Source organism: Haliaeetus albicilla, chromosome 4, assembly GCF_947461875.1.
Source record: "Haliaeetus albicilla chromosome 4, bHalAlb1.1, whole genome shotgun sequence".
Taxonomy (NCBI): domain Eukaryota; kingdom Metazoa; phylum Chordata; class Aves; order Accipitriformes; family Accipitridae; genus Haliaeetus; species Haliaeetus albicilla.
In genome coordinates this window covers 52,287,375-52,306,282 of record NC_091486.1, presented here as the reverse complement: position 1 = coordinate 52,306,282, position 18,908 = coordinate 52,287,375, and the positions used below count along the sequence as shown (strand labels likewise).

The window sequence follows — 18,908 nt, the reverse complement described above, 5'->3', positions numbered from 1 at the left end:
TCTCTCACAGCAAAGCTCACCTAAAAATCCTACCTGCACAGATTTCAGGATTCTGAGTCTTAGATTTTTAATAAACCCCAAATCTCTTTTGATTCATTTTACTTTTGTATCAAAACGCTAAATAAGCAGCAGAAAGTTTCATTGTATTTTTGATAGAATAGCACAAAAATTTCAACAGAAAACATGCACCACTATGCTCCTTAATAAGAAACAGTATTTTGAAGTTCTTTAAAAGGTGTATCCTAAGAGCCATTTGGCATTAGTGTCACACACTCAAGCTCTGAAAGAAAAATATACCTTGGAAAAAAAAAAACCCCAATGGAACCCCGCCCAAACTGTTGCATTCCTCAGCAATTAGATAAGACAATTCTCACACCGATATCATTTGGCCCACCCTCCCCCCTTAGCTCAGATAATACATTTATCATCAGACATATGCTAAATGCTTCACAGACAAATTAAGTCAACAAGACCATATTTTTCTCTCCAACATTTTCCTCCATTGCATAGAGTTTCCTCTTGTTTTTCCAAAGGAAGTTCAAGCTCCAATTTTAAATTTTCATACTTCAGTAAACCCTCAAAACTGTGTACAATTGTTCTCTTAAAGGGTTTGGGCAAGCTGTCTCCCATCTAACTACCAAAACTATAGCCTGTCATCTTATATGCCACCCTCTATCTGAAGGAACTTCTTCCTTCATGTACAGCAATCACTCCTCAGCCTTCAAATTTGTTTACTAAAGTGTACTTTTTCTTCCTGCAAAATTTTTCCATTTAAATAGTAGTTTTCTGTAAGATTTTCCTGTTATATCAAGCTTACTTTGAGACCCAAGGAGCTGTGCCTCAATTGTTTCTCCTGAGTACAGAAATGCAAACTGCCTGGGTTAGGAATCAAATTTCCGTCTCTTCTTTCAGTGCCAAGCACACGCTTGACAGCAAATCAATAGTGTATTCTGAAATTTTATTAGAATATTAGGCAGTCTTCTAATACATAAGTATGACAAGTTATGCAAGATAAATAGGATACAAAGAATTTCAAATTTACCTTGACTATGTTCTAATGCTAAGTACATAGTCTCTTCTTTGTAATTTTCAAGTAATTTATAAATTGATTTTTTAACATGCAATTGTATTTGGGAAAAAAAGAAGAAAAACATACTCATCATCTGGGGTTAGCTGCACAGGTTCGCTGGTGAACTGTGTATCAAAGTTATCCAAACCATAATCGTCTGTGATCTGAGGCTGAAATGGAGGGGTTGCTTGCTTCTTTTCCAGCTAAGAAAAAAATATAATGGAAGAAGGGAAAAATTAAAATATTGAATATTTACAAACTCCCCTAAGAACATCAGCATACGTTGGCTCTAGAGTACATGCACAGAAAAGTCAGTATAGTTGAGTTCAATATTGGTGGAAGATATAAACATGTTCAATACAATCTGACAGCAAGTTTTAAACTAGCAGATTTTAACACTAAATGGTACATGCTCATCCTGTTTATCATATTGCTGTATTTCAAATACAAAAACTTCAAAAATTATCACAAATCAATAAAAGTTCATAGAAAAAGCTGTTTCCCAAGTCTCTTGCCCTGTATATTAAGAAAAAACATTGTTGCTATATACATCTGGCTCAACAGTTTTTAAACTGAGAACGTACTCCAGAAGCTTTCCATTCAAGCCAAGATGCTTTGCCAGAATATAACTCACTTTTCCCTTTTATAAGCGCCTCTAAAGCTGCCTCTTGTAAAGGCAGCCTCTTAGATTATGTCAAATCAACGTAACCAGGCTTATTTTTTAATGTTAATACCAGCACAGAACAAAAAAGTAAGCAATATTTACATCCCAATCAATCAGTAGCCACATGGGTAAGCATTCATTAGGAGCAAAGTAGTGCTAATCAACAAAATAGCTAAAGCAGCCCAGAATTTTATTCTGCAATTAAAATTTAACCATGAATACATTTACATACAGTATTTCCTGCTACAGGAACTGGAAACCCGTATTTATCTTCCTCACCAGGGATAGTCAATGAAACATGGGAAATATTTTTTTGACTCAAATAATGCTGTTGTAGTCATTAAGAACCTTTTCTCATTTGCATGTTCAACAGCATCTATAGTTTTCTGATTAAGGCAAATCCCTACTATCCTCCAGAGTTATTAGATCACTTTTATCACAGGTTTGAGTGATACAGGAGCTGATGACAGATTCAATGTTACTATTTATTTAAACCACTACCCATGGCAGTTCCAAAAAGGTGCAAGAAGAACTCCGCCTTTTTAGGCTTATTTTAAAGCCGTCATAGTTCCAGGCCCGGCAGAAAATCACAGATAAGAGTTTTAGCTTGTGGAAGCCTGAGCAACTGACCCAGCTGATATACTGGAAACCAGTATAACAAAACCAGTCAATAATCATGCTTTAAGATTTTGCATTACCAGCTAAGTTCTTAGCAGCTAAATCACTTTTTACCACAAATGACAAGTAACACTACTATGTTTTCTACGTGTTACATCTATCATGTTACTGAGTCTCCCCGTTGAAATATTACAGGATAGGAAGTATCTTAAATTACAATAAACCAATGGAGCTCTTATAGAATTTACTATGAATTTTTCAAATGGATTTATACTTGTCACATTTGTCCTGAAGTTGTTAATTATACACTACTCACTTTTGTGAAAAGAATCCTCTTCATCATGACTTGCAATTTCACACTGCACCCTAATATAAATACTGTCTAACAAGCCAAAGAAAGCTCTCTTCTGCTTCATAAAGAGAAAGAGGAAAAAAAAAATCTCAAGTGCAACATACTACTTCAATTGATGCTTAAACTCACTGGTTGCAAATCAGCATCCATACAGTCTGGGTAACATTCGGACTATTCTTTTACATACTAAGCAGACCATGCAACAGCCAGGTGATAGGAATGGCTCAATTCCTTCACACAAGCAAACAAGCTAGTTCAAAGCACTGTATTTTGGAAAATCAATAACAGGTAAACAATACTGCTTAACATCAAAGACAGGAACTTAAAAACATTGTGAACTGAACCACATTGATAACATGCAATGAGAATAGCTAATTTTTCAAATACTTTTTAGTCTAACTAGAAATTCACAGCACTTCAAAGACATTACATTGCTTAACATCATATGATTTTAGTTACGTTTGTTCTACAAACATCTGTGTGTTTTATGGAAAGATGATTGACCAAATACTGATGTCCATAGTTGCCAATATGCTAAGGTAATGCCTTTTACTAAAAATATGTAATTCAGGGATGGAATGTGACAAAGGTAACAAGGAATGTATTAATGTTAGAGAATTATGTATGAAAAAGCATAACATTTTAGAAAGTGTAAACGGTACCCCTATGCATTTCTAAGGCCTCACTAATTAAAATAGTAAGAAAACCAAAATATCTGTGTGCTGCAGTAAGCAATGACAGAAAAATAGAACTAAAACCAATTAATAGTATCTTTCATTCTATAAACAAGATCCTCACACCTACACATTGATGAAAGGTATGGCACAATGGGCAAATTGGCCATTAAGAAATCTTATTAGCTCAGTAAGTAAAGAATCATTATATTCACTAAGCATTAAATAAGAAAATGTCATACACTGAAGTCTAAAATTAGCTCACAAATTGACATTAAAAATTCATAGAACCACAGAATATCTCAAGTTGAAGGGGAACCATAAGGATCATCGAGTCCAAAATTACAAGCAACTGATTAAGTTTTCCTGAATACTCCAGATTTACTCAATATTGCAAGGGCATTTGGTCTGAGAAAACCTGTTTCTTTAAAGAGGATACTGCAATGACTTTGGACGCTCACCTGGATTGGACTGAAATTAGTACTTTAGAAATAAGCAACTCTGAGTTCTGACCTTTCTGAGTTCTGACCTTAGCTTTCCCAAATGCCATGCAATACTGACCACACCACTTCCAGAGTTCTCTCACATCCAACATCCTGTATCTCCTCCACCTCCTCTCCCACAATCACACATCCATCTCTCTGCCTTTTTATTTTTTTTTTTTCCTCCAGGCTACTCAAAAAATACAGGTTGTTGACTACCAACCAATACAAGTGTCCTGATCAGACAGCTGCTTTTGAGAGACAGAACAGATAAAAGCTGAATTCCTCTGTCTTCCCCCACTAGGGAACTAAATCAGTCTCACCTACCAGGATGCTCATTTGCACATAGACCAGAAGATAGTACCTTTGAGATCTACCTGCCTTCAAAATAAGCAAAACTGATGAAACAGCTCAAAACTTATTAGGGTCGTTGGCAAACAAACAGTACAGTGTGGAAGTCCCTCTTCCTTCACTATTATATTAAAAATACTATTGCTGTAACACAAGCATTTGAAGGGAGTTACATTAAACCTTTCAAAGGGAGGCTCTATCTGATTTAATGGAATCAAGACTAGTTTTAACCTACAGAAAAGTCATAGAAGCTTGACCAATTTCCCTTTCACAATCTACAATCTTTCTTTTACAGCTCAATATATAATACTCAGAAAGTATCACTGGAAGTTTAGTTCCCAAATCACATACAACTACATCATATATTCCAAGCAGTAAGACGTACGCATCAATACAGTAAAAGGCAGGAAGATAAATCAAACATTTTCAACTTGCCATTCAAAAGGCTTAATTAAAAGAATTTTAAAATGGCTAAATCCTACAAACCAACTGGCTTATATATTTACTTTCATATCAATGAACTCCCAGATGTAAATATGAAGTCTTAAGAATTTGGAGGATCAGGCAAAATTGCAACACATGGACCTTGGGAGTACTGTGAGAAACATTAAGATTACCTGGAAAATTCACCTTGTCTCCAAAATGTCAATGCTTATTATTTCTTTTTTAAATATTTGATTCAATCTCCTAACTTATCTATTAAAATATTCTGCCATTGAGTCTCATGCTCCAAAATTATTGTAGGACCAGGTTTTGGCACTTCTTGTTAGCCACACAGACTGAGAAAACAGTTTCATTAGAAACCCAACTTCAAAAGGATAACCAGCATGTTAGTTACGGAGGAAGGCATGGCAAGTTATTCAACTGGCAATTAAATATACCACCTCAATGAAGATGCCAGCATATACTGTCTCATAAAATGTGCTTTTTTATCAACTGTAGTTTTACTTTTTTACAATTATTTATAGATGCTAGTAAATTTTGTATATTTTGTGAAAAGAACACAATCCTTGCAGCAACACTTAAAGAGCTGTTATTGAACTTTAAAGAAAGTGAATATTTGGCCTCAGATTGCCAATGTAGCAATTGCTATAACCTTAACTATGTTATATGTGATAACCATGTATTTTTACAATTCTTCTACTTATGGCCACCTAAAATGCCAATTCTGCAAAACGTTTGTTTAATTGGTCTGCTGCATTCATACAAAGCTCCTTTAATCTAAGGAGGCACTGACTACACACACCCATCTTGAACCCGTAAATAGATTCAAGTCATTACTCTGCCCGTAGAAGAAAACAATAAAAAAATTTCTGAGATAATAACACAAAAAAAATTGTGAGGATCCATTTTTTTCAGCATTGGCACATATATTTCTTCACATCCTTTCTGAATAATGATTATAACATGCTTGTCCGTATTGCTATTTCAGAATGGAGCTTTCAAGCTATATTCTTTGCTTCCATAGTTGTTTGAAATGGTCTTACAAAACACTAGGGATTTCTTATGTACGATACAGTTAGGCATCTGTTTTTCCCATTTAACATTACTGAATTAAACATTAATTAGAAGAACAAAAGAAAACAGAAGGTAAATAAATCCAGGCTTCCAATATTAAGAGAGTGTGCTTGTCACTATTGTATATTTTTTTTGTTCAGTGGGTCAACTACAGCAGAAATTACAGGACCTTAAACAGGATCAGCATCTTGTTGTGACAGGCTTTGTGAAGAAGAATCTCAGAGCTATATCAGAACAGAGGTACAAAACTTCTCACTTGGATCCCCTTGCAATAGTGAGGGTGTATGCTGGGGCAGAACTGAAGGTAACACAGCAAACAGAAGGAAGGATAGCTGTAAATTCTAGGTAACAGAATCACTCAGAGGCAACTGTGAATGCATTATGTAAGTTATGACAGGTGATGTTCCTATTCCTGCTGGAAAGAATCCTTTGGTCAGATCCTAAAGGGACAAAGATGCCATAGCAAGTTTATTTTTCTCCCCTCCCTCAAAAAAAAAAAAAAAATTAAAAAAATCAGCGTGGCTTAAAGATACAAACACAAATCTCAGCCAGAATACTTGTGTAACAGAGTTTACACTGTAATATTAATGATGCTCAAAACATCCAGATAGGCTGTAGACCATTTCACAAATAATACTGCCTCTCCAAAAACAAGAGCTTAGCCTTCACTGATAACAGCAAGTCAGACTATGTAATTGCTACGCTTAATAACTTTAACTTGAAGACCCTTATTAAATTCCTTGAAAATTCTGTATAAAACTAAAATTCAACCTACTGCAAAATTGTTTTAATATGTATGGGCAGAAAAGATGTTCTCAGGGAGAACGAGGCTAAGATTTCAAATTATGTTACATAACTCATTCACTGCTAATAATTTTCATTTTGCTAATGATACCAACAGGCATGCAATTGATAAAGAATAAATTGCTAGTTATTTCAGAATGAAATTCTGGTTAAATGAATTCTTCCTGCCTTCTCTGAATTGTGGAAGGGCTTTTTGTGGGTTTTTTTTTAATCATAGGAAGTGTAATCCACTTACATTCCCCCTGTTATATTAAGGAATTTATCACCACAGGAGTTTGTACTTAAAAGCTGTGGTTAAAATACAGGATGGTACAGAATTTTCTGACCATTATTTTTGATCTATACATCCATACAATCTGTATCAACGCTCATGCTACAGGGCATAAAATTGACCACTACATAAATCAGAAGGAAGTTAGTTATCTGTATGAGAAACATTGTAGGCTAGGAGCATTTGGAACCATTTTTACCTTCCTCTGAAGCTTCTGGTATTGGCTTTGATAGAGACAGGCTATCAGACTTGATCATTATTCTGATCTGTTATGGCCTACGTGGTATATACAGTTTGGGTTAGCCTTGCTGGCCACTGGAGGTCACCGTTCCTCTAGAGAAACATCAGATACAAAATCAACATTCAAAACTCCCTTTGGAAGAGACCTAACGACACTAATGGAAAATTGAAAATCACAATTTGTTTTCATGCAATGCATCCTCAGTGATAGCAGTAATAAATGACAAAGCGACAAGCCTGTTTTAATATGTGGTTTTGTATGGAGACTGAAATTCCTTACAAAGTTTTGTTTTCACAGATTTCATTTAAAAATTAGAAGTACATTAATCAGGCTATTAGCCAACCACTACATGCCCTTTGCTGGGAAAGAAGCAGATAGTCTTCTCTCTCTGTTTCACCATCTTTTGAAATACTAAACGCTAGATAGTATTTAGTACCATTTGTAATTTATTTTTTGAAACATCATTTGGTATCTGCTCATGCAAAAGCAAAGCCCAGCTTTCTGTTAATGTCAATTACTGTGAAGTTGCCAGTAAGGTGAGATCCATTTTAAAGAAATGGTAGCTCTGCAGTTTGCACTGTCTCTTTTTGCATTGTTTGTTTGCATTCTCTTCTACTGATTAGAGAGTAAAGTCTCATCAGCCATGCTGTACATAAGTTTTTCTTCTGAGATTTAAACAAATCACACCACACTGTTTAGGTTTCCAATTCACTTTCTACACTACTATTTCCAGCAATCTACCAGCAATTTCCAGACTTTTTTTTTTTACTTTTGAGCCATATACGGCAAGCTAAAGCACCCTAACAAAAAAAAAAAAAAAATCCTATGGATACACATCCTCTCTGTCCCCCGCCCCCCTTTAATACATTAGTGAATTTCCAACACAGACTCAGGTTAAAAACTTCCCACTTGGACATCTGTCTCACCAAGTTACAATATTTACTTTGGCTTATGGAAAGTACTAACTTTTCTGCAGTGAGAAATTTAACATTTTCCTGGTGACATACTTACCCTTCTTTGGTCCCAGTAAGAAAGTAACAGAATTCCACAAATGACATGGAATAGTCTGTTCAGACTACAGGAAACTCAGTAACAAATTCAGAGATCAGGAGGGTCATCTGGTATCACTGAGAATTAACAAGTTACACAGCTAGATCATTTGATAATCTCTCTTCTGATTTGAGAAAGGAAACGTACATACTATTTGCAATTCAGACCTCAACACTGTTTCAATAAAACTTCCATTATGCTTTCTCCTTTTGAAGTACGTATCTATGTTGCTACAAAACTAGAGTGATTAATCTGTGCCAGCATGCATGTAGGATATGTGCTTTATTATTCAGGGTGCCTAGGGAGAAAGAAAACTCTTGGGAGAATCTAGCCCTTCAATCTGTAGGGAAGTAACAGGGATTTTCCTGGATAAATTTCAGAAAAGGCTGAACTCCTGTGCTCCCTTATCTAGGCTATTTTTTTCCTATAGATCCAAATCATAGTCCTGCTTCCTTTCAAGAAACGGTATCTGCTTCAGTGTGGCCAAACAAATTTGGAACTTGTGCGAAAGCACTTCCAGAATAGAATGAAGCAGCAAACAGTGGTTTTTCGCTGCAGACATAAAAGACTTCGTGACAAGAAGGTGGAGCAATTTCATACTTTTCTGCAGAGGATAAAAAACTAACTCACTACTCCTTTAAGTAATGATGGGAAAATATCACAAGCAGAATCACCCCATTTGCATGATTTTTACAGTTGTGAAAAGACATTCCATAAAATGTATACAAGATGTACAGCTTGCATAGGTTTTAACCATGATTAAATTTAAAATAGCTCCAAAACCTTCTGACAAGCCACCTCAATTAGGGATATTTTTAGTTCACTATCTCACTTCATTCCTGACTTGAATTCCATCCTTATGGTATTCACATGTGGACCACATTCATCATATCCTATTCGCAATTACAACAAATTCAGTAAAATACATTTTTACAGTGATTGATGGTACTTAAAACTTAAACCATCTGCTTAACTGCAGTTCAGTGTTTTATTGTCCACTAAACCAAAAGATAGGAGATTAAAATGATGTTGTTTAACTTCAGTAAAAAGCCAAAGTTGGAATGACAACTAGATTTCCAAATAGAGTAATATAGGGCGATAGTAATTACATTTCAAAAGCCCTCAAAGCTGTAAGAAAATGTTATGTTTATGATGAGTGAATTTAAACAATTTTGTTGTAATAAAAATATCATGTATGTTTTGTCAGAATTCCTGTAGAAAGAAATGAATGACCATTTTTCTTTCTGATCCCTTACTGCAGAGTCCATCATGGATCACTGCCCAAGATTAAAGAGTCAACTCTGATTTCTCTGGTTCCCTAGTTAGTATGGTGGTGGTATGTTTTCAAAGGCTTATAGTACTAACAGTAAAAAAGGCTGAAAATAATTAGAAAATAAGAAAAAACATTTTCAATCATAACTGGAATTGCATTTTTAAGATTTGTCTGGAAAGACCTCCATGATCTTTGAATTTGATAAACTGATCCAAAAACTGCCCTCCCTCCCTCAGAAGTACAAGTACAGATTTTTTTGGTCCAGCCTTCTGAGTCTAGAAGTAGCAGTCTTAAGGTAATAGATGATGGTCAATTATTATCCAAGAGCAGCTCTGATGCAAAAAGCCTTGCTCCCTTTTCTCGATTTGCTCTTGACCAGAGACTGTTCTTCCTGTGAATTCTCATGGTGTACTCAACTTTCTCTCTGGCTCCAGCTCCTCTGGATGGAACACACCGAAAAGAGGGATCTTCTACACCAAGATCTGCAAATCCTCTTAAAGATCTTGCAGGTTCTTCACACTCCTTTAGTTGTATCTGGCTAACGCTGATTAGTATTCAATTTCGTTAATATAATTTTGAAGACTTTTTCTGAAGAAGGTTCTCCAGCTACAATGAGGAATACACTACGCCTATCATGCCTATGAAGTTCAACTGCATTTTGCAGAGGCCTCTGTGTTGCTGCATACCAGTAACATACTTGAGCTATCAAGTCCATATGTCATTCACGTGTTCTACCCAGAACATGCCAAGTAAGATGGGCAAATTGTACATCTCCCAGAAAAATCCTTTCACCACCATTCAATGTAAGATTTTTCTTAATTGTCCTGGTCATTCTTATATAAATTGTCACTTTTGAGATAAAATTATTCAAAACATAAACAGTAGCTTTCGCCCATTTAAAACAGAAGTTTATACAAACTGTATCGGTTCCCAAACTCTTAATTTGATACATTTTATAGGTCAGTTTCATAGGAAAAAAGGGAAGGCTTCTGTGTTTCAAAACAACACTAACAACAAAATCCAAATTTACACAAATACCAAAATTGCTTACTCAAAACAGAAATGAGTTATTACAGTAACATTTTCTGTAATAATTAACAAAAGAACTCTACAAATTCAACTACGTTAAATGGTATTGGAGAGAAATGTCAAAATACCCTAGTAATACACATTACAAGCCAGGCAACAGACACCAATATAATTAGTGCTCTGCATTTAAAAATAGAAGTCCATAAATAATTCAGCCATTTAAGTTTTCTCTAACTTGGTAGATTACACATGGGATTGAAAAATTCCCACACAGATGCTTACTGCTGCAATACAAAAGTTACCACAATATATTTACTTCTCTTCCTGAGGAATAGCATTTGTGTGCAGAGGAGACTTATTTCTGATATATCATAGGTCATAAATAAAAATTGCAATTGTAATTTAGATCTTAAGACTCAGATTTCTAGTTTAATGTTCTACAGAGTTGCAGAGGACATAACACTGTAATAAGTAATACTGGCAATTTAGGAATATAAGTATAGAAGTATGGGAAAGCTACTGATCATATTTAGCAGGAAGGGAAACTTATGCCATATTACCTGCAACACTTCTATACAGAGTAAATAACTTCAACTAGCCCTTAACCCTAAAGTTTTACCACCACAGCACTGGAGACAAAAAAAAAAAAAATCTGTCACTTAGTCAACTTTGTAGTAGCACAGACAGCAACGTTCTAATTCTAAAATTCATATTCAGTTAAAAAAAAAAAAAGCCAAAACTACAATCTCCACAACCTAACTTAAAAAAACAGGTAAGCATAATGTAAGTGAAAAGTAGCCACCACTGACAAAAATTATTACTTATATTACCAACATGGGTAGGAAACCTGGTTGTAGGGCCAGGACATGTCATTATGCTTGGCACAGAGTAAACAACGAAAAAGGTGATCAATCACAGAAAAATCTTGCATTCCAGGATTAAGACAAAAGCGTGATGAGTACAGATGGAGATGTGAGGAAATCACAAAACTATAACTGGGTAGGGAATCTCAACACATCAACATCCCATCAGTTATCAGGTCTTAGAAAGCATCATGAAATGAACAGTTGTAAGGAAGATAAAATTAGCTCCTCCCAAACAAGAATGGCAACATGAAAGAAACAGCAAAATGAATATTTAAAAATTGAAGTAGGGTGGTAAGATTGTCATTATGAGTCAGTCGTAGCTATGCATTAACATTTCAACAGCAAGGCATTCAACTAGATGTTAAACATCTGACTGCCTCTTTTATGTTGTACTCAGTAAAGCATGAAAGCACTCTTAAATAAACTATATAGTGAACTTGCAGCCTTTAACTTGAGAAAATGAGTAAAAAAAATACATTGGTACAGCTCTAGAAAAAAACCTTACTGCTTCTGTACACAGGTAACAGTAGCCATGGCTTCGTAGTTCTTTTTCCAGAATATAATGGATAAATACCATAAAACCAGGCACTAGGATAAGAACAGACTTCAGGTACTGAAATAATCATAAAAAGGTTGTGTTGGTACTTCCCTGAATGCTGTTAAGCCATCCTTTATGCAGAGTGAGTAATCTAAAATGTTCTTAGCTGTGCCACACACAACGCAGATGACTAACACTAGGGAAAAAAGTTTATGGTACATGTGTTCACTTTACCATTATTTATTTTTCCATTTAACTCAAGCTTCACACAGAAAAAAATTTTAGTCAGCATTAGACTCTTGTTTCCTTGTGTTTCAACACGAAAAGATTTGGAAAAACTTTTAAGTCAGAATTTTTTACTCATCACCTGCATTTAAATTTCCAATAAGTAAAAAAGCTTTCCAAATATTTTTTTCATTTTCTCCTGAATGTATTTCCCAACACTGTAGTAGAAATTTAGCTTAATATTTATATGATATTTTAGATCCTTCTGAGCAACAGTCCTTATCATATCACAAAACAGCACAACCACCTAAATCTTTCCATTAGTTTTTTTAAACAGATATTTAATACCAAAGCTTTCAGCCAAAAAAAAAAAAGTTAAAAAAAATCAAAATTCAAATCAGCATAAACATTGACCAAGTACCACCAATTGCAATTAAGAGTTTCTTAGACAAATAAACAAAATACAAATCCAACCGTCTTCCCTCTTTCCCTCTCTCCCAAAAAACTGCAAAACAGAACAGAAACCCTGCAGTACATGATGCTTATGCTCTACCACAAACTCAAGCAAGTTGCAATATAGCATCACTAGGTAGCCAACATTAAAAAAAATTAACACTTTGGCTTAAGGGAGAATACAAAACAAGGGATGTCTGACAAAATTAAAGACAGCCTTCATTACATGAATAATTTTCTAAACACCAGGTATTTTAAAACACTGGCTCCTTATGTAGCAAATGTCTTCTCTGAAGAATGTTAACAATGAAGGTCTGAACAGCAGGCTTCAAAGTAAAAATATAATCATGCAGTTTTCTGTCCTCCTCTGAACCTCCTTCATGTTATTACAGGCACTGCTGCCTGCCTATTTCTACACTTCCTGTAGACTTCCCAGGACTATGAAAATATTATGTGCGTATTTTTTCACTGTTCAACTAGATATTAAAAAGAGTAATGCTGATAAGTCAGTGTTCCTGACGTAATTGTTTTATTGCTCAAGTGTCAATAAATGTAACAATGCCATTTCTGTAAGAGTTTTCCACAATGAAGACAGAAGAAGGCACAACTATCAAGTAACAGAAGCTTTTAAAAAACCTACAATTTCAATAATATTTTATGCTTGCAAAACCACTGAAATGCAAGTCATCTACTCCACCATGAACTAAAAAATTCCCTCACACCAGCTGTAATAAAGAAAACCTGAAAGCAATAATCAGAGAATCATTTAAGGTAACCACACTGCTTTCAAGCCACACCCTTAAAAAACAAAAGACCTGATCCTACTCACTCATGTTACTAAACCCCGTTACCTATTACTACCTGAATAATCCTACTGATCTTCAATATTATATTGTTTGTAGATTCAGTCTTGTGTTTGTTTTGGGTTTGGGTTTTTTTGGTGGGTTTTTTTGTTATTTTTTCCTGATGTACTACAAATAGATTACAAATGCTTCCTGTATCTGAAGTACCTCATCTTCCATGGCTGTATCTAAACTGGTTTAATAACACTTTACCCAGTCTGTTGGCTGTGTTAATCAACTACTAACCTTCCTGTCAAGGCAGAAAGGTTTCTAATCAGCAAAAGAAATGAAGTACTGGAATAGCATTCCAATAGGCTGTCTTTGCTCGTCCACACTTCCTTGTTCAGCGGAGCTTGAAATGTTTACTAATAGGACTATATGAAATGACCACCCAGAATAGCAAGGCATTGAATTCTGATACTGCAAATCAATGCAGTCCTTCACACTACAATTGCAGGTACCTTGCGTGCATGCTGGATAAATTTTATAGCAGCAGAACCCACTGCACGAGTTTGCAGAATCTATAAATAGAAACCAAGAAATAAATGGTTCCACCAACACTGTAATATGTTTTTTTAAAATTCATCATATATTTAAAAAATTATACCCACAAGTTGTAACCATTCTTAGAGTTAGGAAGCAAGCCAGATTTTTGGTCATGAAATAAAGCTTGTTTCCATTATGGTCATGAAAGAAAGCTTGTTTCTCCATCACCTGGAAAAAGCAAAATAGCTTTTACATTCATGGAATTGAATGTCACTGTTTTTAATGGAGTTATTACATACACGCGCAATTAATAAACTGAAAGAATCTATTCCTTTTGAACACGTAAAGACAGAAGTAATTATTTTTACCAGATCCCAGTCTATGCTGCGGAAAAATGTATGAGACTTGATATCAGAAAATCCTGTCTGCGGCTGACAACCAAGCCTTTCTTTGGGATCCTGCAGAAAACACAGAAACTCCTATTACATACTTTAAGCCAGTTACAGTCCATGTTTGTCAAAAGCCCACATACATGACTTCACCATTCCCTATGATTATGCAAACTGATGCTAAGATAAACATATTATGGCTATCAAGGGATTATTTTTTCTAATTAAGTTTGTTTGAAATTTCATTTTTAAATTATATTTTACAACTTCCTAAAATAATAAAAGATTTATTTAGTAACATATAATTCATACCCTTCTTTTCTCCATTAGAAATCATAATGGTTCTACAGATTTCAAGCAGCTTAATTAAATGAGTAATAAGTATTACAGAAGAGTTTATAAACAAACCAATAGTTTGTTTTTTTAACTAGGTGCAGGCTTTTAAATCAAGTATGTGCTGTGGAATTCCCTCAGTAAATTGGCAACTAAGAAATGGGCTTTTTTTAACATATAGGATACCAAGGTTTTATAGATTTTTCTCAATCGTAAGCAGATTAACTTCTTAACTGTATTGCTTTCAACAGGAAGCTCTGACTTCCAGAACTTAGATGCTAAAAATAAGAGAATGTTATTTACCTTGTTTAAAAATCCTTTTAACACATGGGAAGCCTTGACAGAAAGAAACCTTGGAATCCGGATTGGCTTCTCAAGAATAACTGTTACAGGTTTAAAAACAGCAATATTGTTTTTTGTTTTATGACATTGACCATGATTTCAATACAAACACTGTATTATTTAAATAGGTTACCATCTGGAAAATGGGAAGATACGGTAATTATTTAAAATAATGCAAACAAAAGGAGCTACAGTAATTCAAGGCACTGTTATACCAACATTTCAAGATTTCCTAAAAGAAATGTTAGCTTCATTATCTTTTTTCTATCGTCCATAGTACAAACAGGGAATAAAACTTTTTCCAGTGTCCTCAGTATATGGAAAAGTAGGCTCTTCAAGATGACCATGGCAGATTCTGTTACATAATTGCAGTAACTAGTTTAAAAAATGGTTCTGCATATTAGGGAGTAGACAACTTTGCAATTCCCCAAACTGTTACAGAGTTTCTGTTGTAATAAATACAACCAGTATTACTACTTTTGTTTAGACACTTTCATACATTTACTACTCCTGAAGGGTAAAACTGTTACAAAAAGTTATATAAATTTCAACAGCAGTAAAAAAAAAAAAAAAAAAAAAAAAAAAAAAAAAATTAAAATTAAGAGCAAAACTATAGGTTGATACATTTCTGTCAAGAAAGATCCTCCTAGCATCTCACGTAACACTGAATTTTAAAATTCATACTTGGTCTGTGGACTTCCTTCTAACAAAGATACCATTCCATACAATTTCTGGCTGTTATTTCTGAACTGTGGACATTTTTACAAAATATTTTATTGTCTCTAGAAGGCTTCCTAATTCCAGACCATTTTATCTGAGTTCAACAAAACATATTCCTGGAATAAAGAACTGGAAATATTGAGGTCCTTTTATCTACAGTAGATATACAGGCAGCTATGGGATAACAATGAAAAAGAAAAACCTAACTGTCCTACTGGAATTGCTAATTTTCATTATTTCTCCCCCAAGAATGAAAAAAAAAAAAAAAAAAAATCAAAATGACTAATACCTTGGAAGAGGTAATCTTCAGTGTTCATGTCTGGATTGTCAGTAATAATGTCAAATGGAGACCTTCCTGCCATCATTTCAAACATCAACACACCGAGAGCCCACCAGTCCACACTGAACCCTGTAAATATGTGCAGAGCAGATTTTCAGCCAGGAATCCTTGAATTTAGGTCTTATCTCTCATAAATGAAGATTAACGGCCTGGTTCTACTAAGTACTGAAATTCTCTACCTCCACTGAAGCCACACACTTCATGACTTACACTATCACTGGATGAGACTTGAGAGTTTTCTGAACTGGGATTACAAACGTAATCTGTACAGGGGTTTGCAGGTGTCTGCCAGACAGCAATGCTTCAATGAAAATTCAGTGTATTTAAGCTGAAAATTTTCAGTGTGGTTCTTTTTTGTTGTTGTTGTTTGTTTTAAAAGTTGAACATTTTAGTATCTTGTAACTAAGTGACAGATTCAACCTATTGATCAGATCAGTTCAAACAACAACACTGGTTAAAAAGACTATTATACTTTTGACTTCTGCGTGAGCAATAACTTTGTTATAGCATTCTATAACCTTGTCTGGAAGACATCAGTAGCTGGGATGTCAAGCTCTTCAAGGAATGGACTTGATTTTGCTACAGTATCATTTAATAGTTATTTTTCAGGCAAAGTATGATTTAAAAGAAGTTGAAACGAGTGATTGCAAGAGAAAAACAAAAATAACCTTATTTCAGAAAAAAATTAAACTGTACAATATGCAATTTTCTCACGGCAAAAAAATGTGGAAATCTAAAGATAATTGTATTTGAACCAACCTACAACTAGACCTTTGCTTTGTGATTTATTATAACTACAAATTGTATAGTCACAGCTTACCATATTCTTCTCCTCTGAGGATCTCTGGTGCAATATAATTTGGTGTCCCACAGAAAGTGCTTGTAGTGTCACCAGGGCCCAAACCTTCCTACATGCATAAATCATTTCATAAATTAAAAGCTGACCTCCTTTTCCAGGAACTTCCCTTAATTAGACTTATAAAGGTAAGTTACGTAGGGAGTCTAAAGACTGTCCTTTCAAAAAAGGCAATGCTAGAGAAAAATAAATACTCACAGTGGTCAAAGCTGGCTTATGACCTTACAGCTTATCTTCAGCAAACTAACTGATTAATACTCAGCCACAACACATTTTTAACAACATCTTGTTCAGTATTTACAGATACATTTAAAAAAAAATTCATATTACAACCAATTTGGAAGTCCTTTTCAAACAGATGTTGGGAAAAAACCTTCTATTTTTAGGAATGAAGGAATCAAACTTTTACATAACTGCTACATTCCAAGTGAAGCCCCACAACCTGTGCACTTTGATAGTGGAGAAACGTTCTAGTCCAGCATTCTTAGAAATTGGTGCAATATCTATTCTATGGAGGGAATGAGACAAGCTTTCCTCATTACATCATCATAACATGCTTTAACCATGTTCTGAAATAAGCTAAATAAAAATTAGTATTATACTTGGACTTTTAAGAATCAACACAATGCCAATTGCAATTCTGGCTTCAGAAACTTATTCTCACCAAGAAATAGACTGAACTCTAGTCCCATTTCACATACTAGCCAGAAACAGTGTGGCGATAACAAGACGACTTGAGGTCAAATCAACAGCTCTCAGGGGATAGCAGAATTCTTGTCAGCTTACAACCACTTCACTCATGTCTGGCATTCCAACTTTACACATGTTAAGTTTTAAATTTAGAATTTTCTATACTTATTTTCTATTGATATTTTCGTGCTTTCCTCTGCATCACGTTAAGGACATGCTACACGTTACCACGTGCTTTGAAAGCAATGCTTTCTAAATTGTCTCTCAGTGCCAAAGACTGCAGCCTAAGAACTGAGATACTAGAGAGTCCGTGTTGGTTAACTACCTGTACAGTCCAGCCACAGAGAATGACAAATGCAATTCATGTTCACAGAGCCTCAGTTACTAAGAGATGGAAAAGACCCTTTTAAAAATGTACTTGTCTTAAAGATAAGTTTTCTAACTTGGGTCACATAGGAAACAGATAAAGGAAATGAACTTGGCCAACAGATCAAACTTCTTTTGTCCCCCAAAATGATCAACGTAACTTGAAATACACAAAGCAAAAAGTTACAAATGCGGCTCTATTCTTCAACAGTCATTTTTCAAAATAAAGTTCCTATTCCACAACCAAATTCTCGGCTCAGTAACGCTAGCATTAAGGGAAGAATAAATTTTCTCAGTTTTCTCTTATTATCACTGAATGCAGTATTTGACTTAAAAGCATAATCAGAGAAATATACTACTGAATGACAAAGTGACAAAAGAAAGGTGAGAAAAAGCCTACCTTGCACATGCCATAGTCTGTTAATTTGATATGACCCTCTGCATCTAAAAGAACATTGTCTAGTTTTAAATCTCTGTAGATTATGCCTCTTTCATGTAGGAAGTTTAGAGCAATACAAATTTCAGCAGCATAAAACCTGAAATTAAAAAGGAGAAAATTCATATTAGCATTAAGATTGTACAAAAGCTGGTGCAATTAAAAAACTCTGTTCTTAAAACACCACTTTACAGTCAGCTTTTATATCTCAACAGTACACCAAAACCAAGCTATGTTTATTCATAAGGACACTGATCTTTTCTATTGTAAAACCATTCCTTAAATGAAATACAGGAATATTTTTTTTCATTCTACTAATTAAGAAAACATTTATTGTTTATCCTACAGAATCTTTTCTGAAAATTCCAAGTATGACATAGAAGATCTGTATTTTCAGCTTAAGAGTTACAATGAGACTTTGTGTAGCGCAAAGCCACGCAAAATATATTTTTTCATCTTCTCCTACCAACGCTATATTAATTCACTGTAAGACTAAAATAAGTAGAATAGTTACATCTTCTATCAACAGATCAAAGAAGCATTACCTAAATATGAAGCAATAAACAAAAGTAGATAGGAATAACTGTTACTACTTATCAAACATTTGCTTTCTTTAAAAAAAAAAAAACA

At 34.6% G+C, this 18,908-nt stretch overlaps 1 protein-coding gene across 6 annotated transcripts in view; it reads right to left on the bottom strand.

The window, feature by feature from the left end:
• Positions 1-18,908, bottom strand: part of PRKCZ (protein kinase C zeta) — a 71,063-nt gene that overhangs the window by 4,356 nt on the left and 47,799 nt on the right. For all 6 annotated transcript variants that reach the window (XM_069782746.1, XM_069782745.1, XM_069782747.1 and 3 more), the window contains 6 exons: positions 18,243-18,378; positions 16,751-16,838; positions 15,880-15,999; positions 14,832-14,911; positions 14,175-14,264; positions 1,157-1,272 (listed from right to left, as the gene is read on the bottom strand). In XM_069782746.1, the coding sequence (XP_069638847.1) occupies positions 1,157-1,272; positions 14,175-14,264; positions 14,832-14,911; positions 15,880-15,999; positions 16,751-16,838; positions 18,243-18,378 (630 nt within the window). The remainder of the gene's footprint in view (positions 1-1,156; positions 1,273-14,174; positions 14,265-14,831; positions 14,912-15,879; positions 16,000-16,750; positions 16,839-18,242; positions 18,379-18,908) is intronic.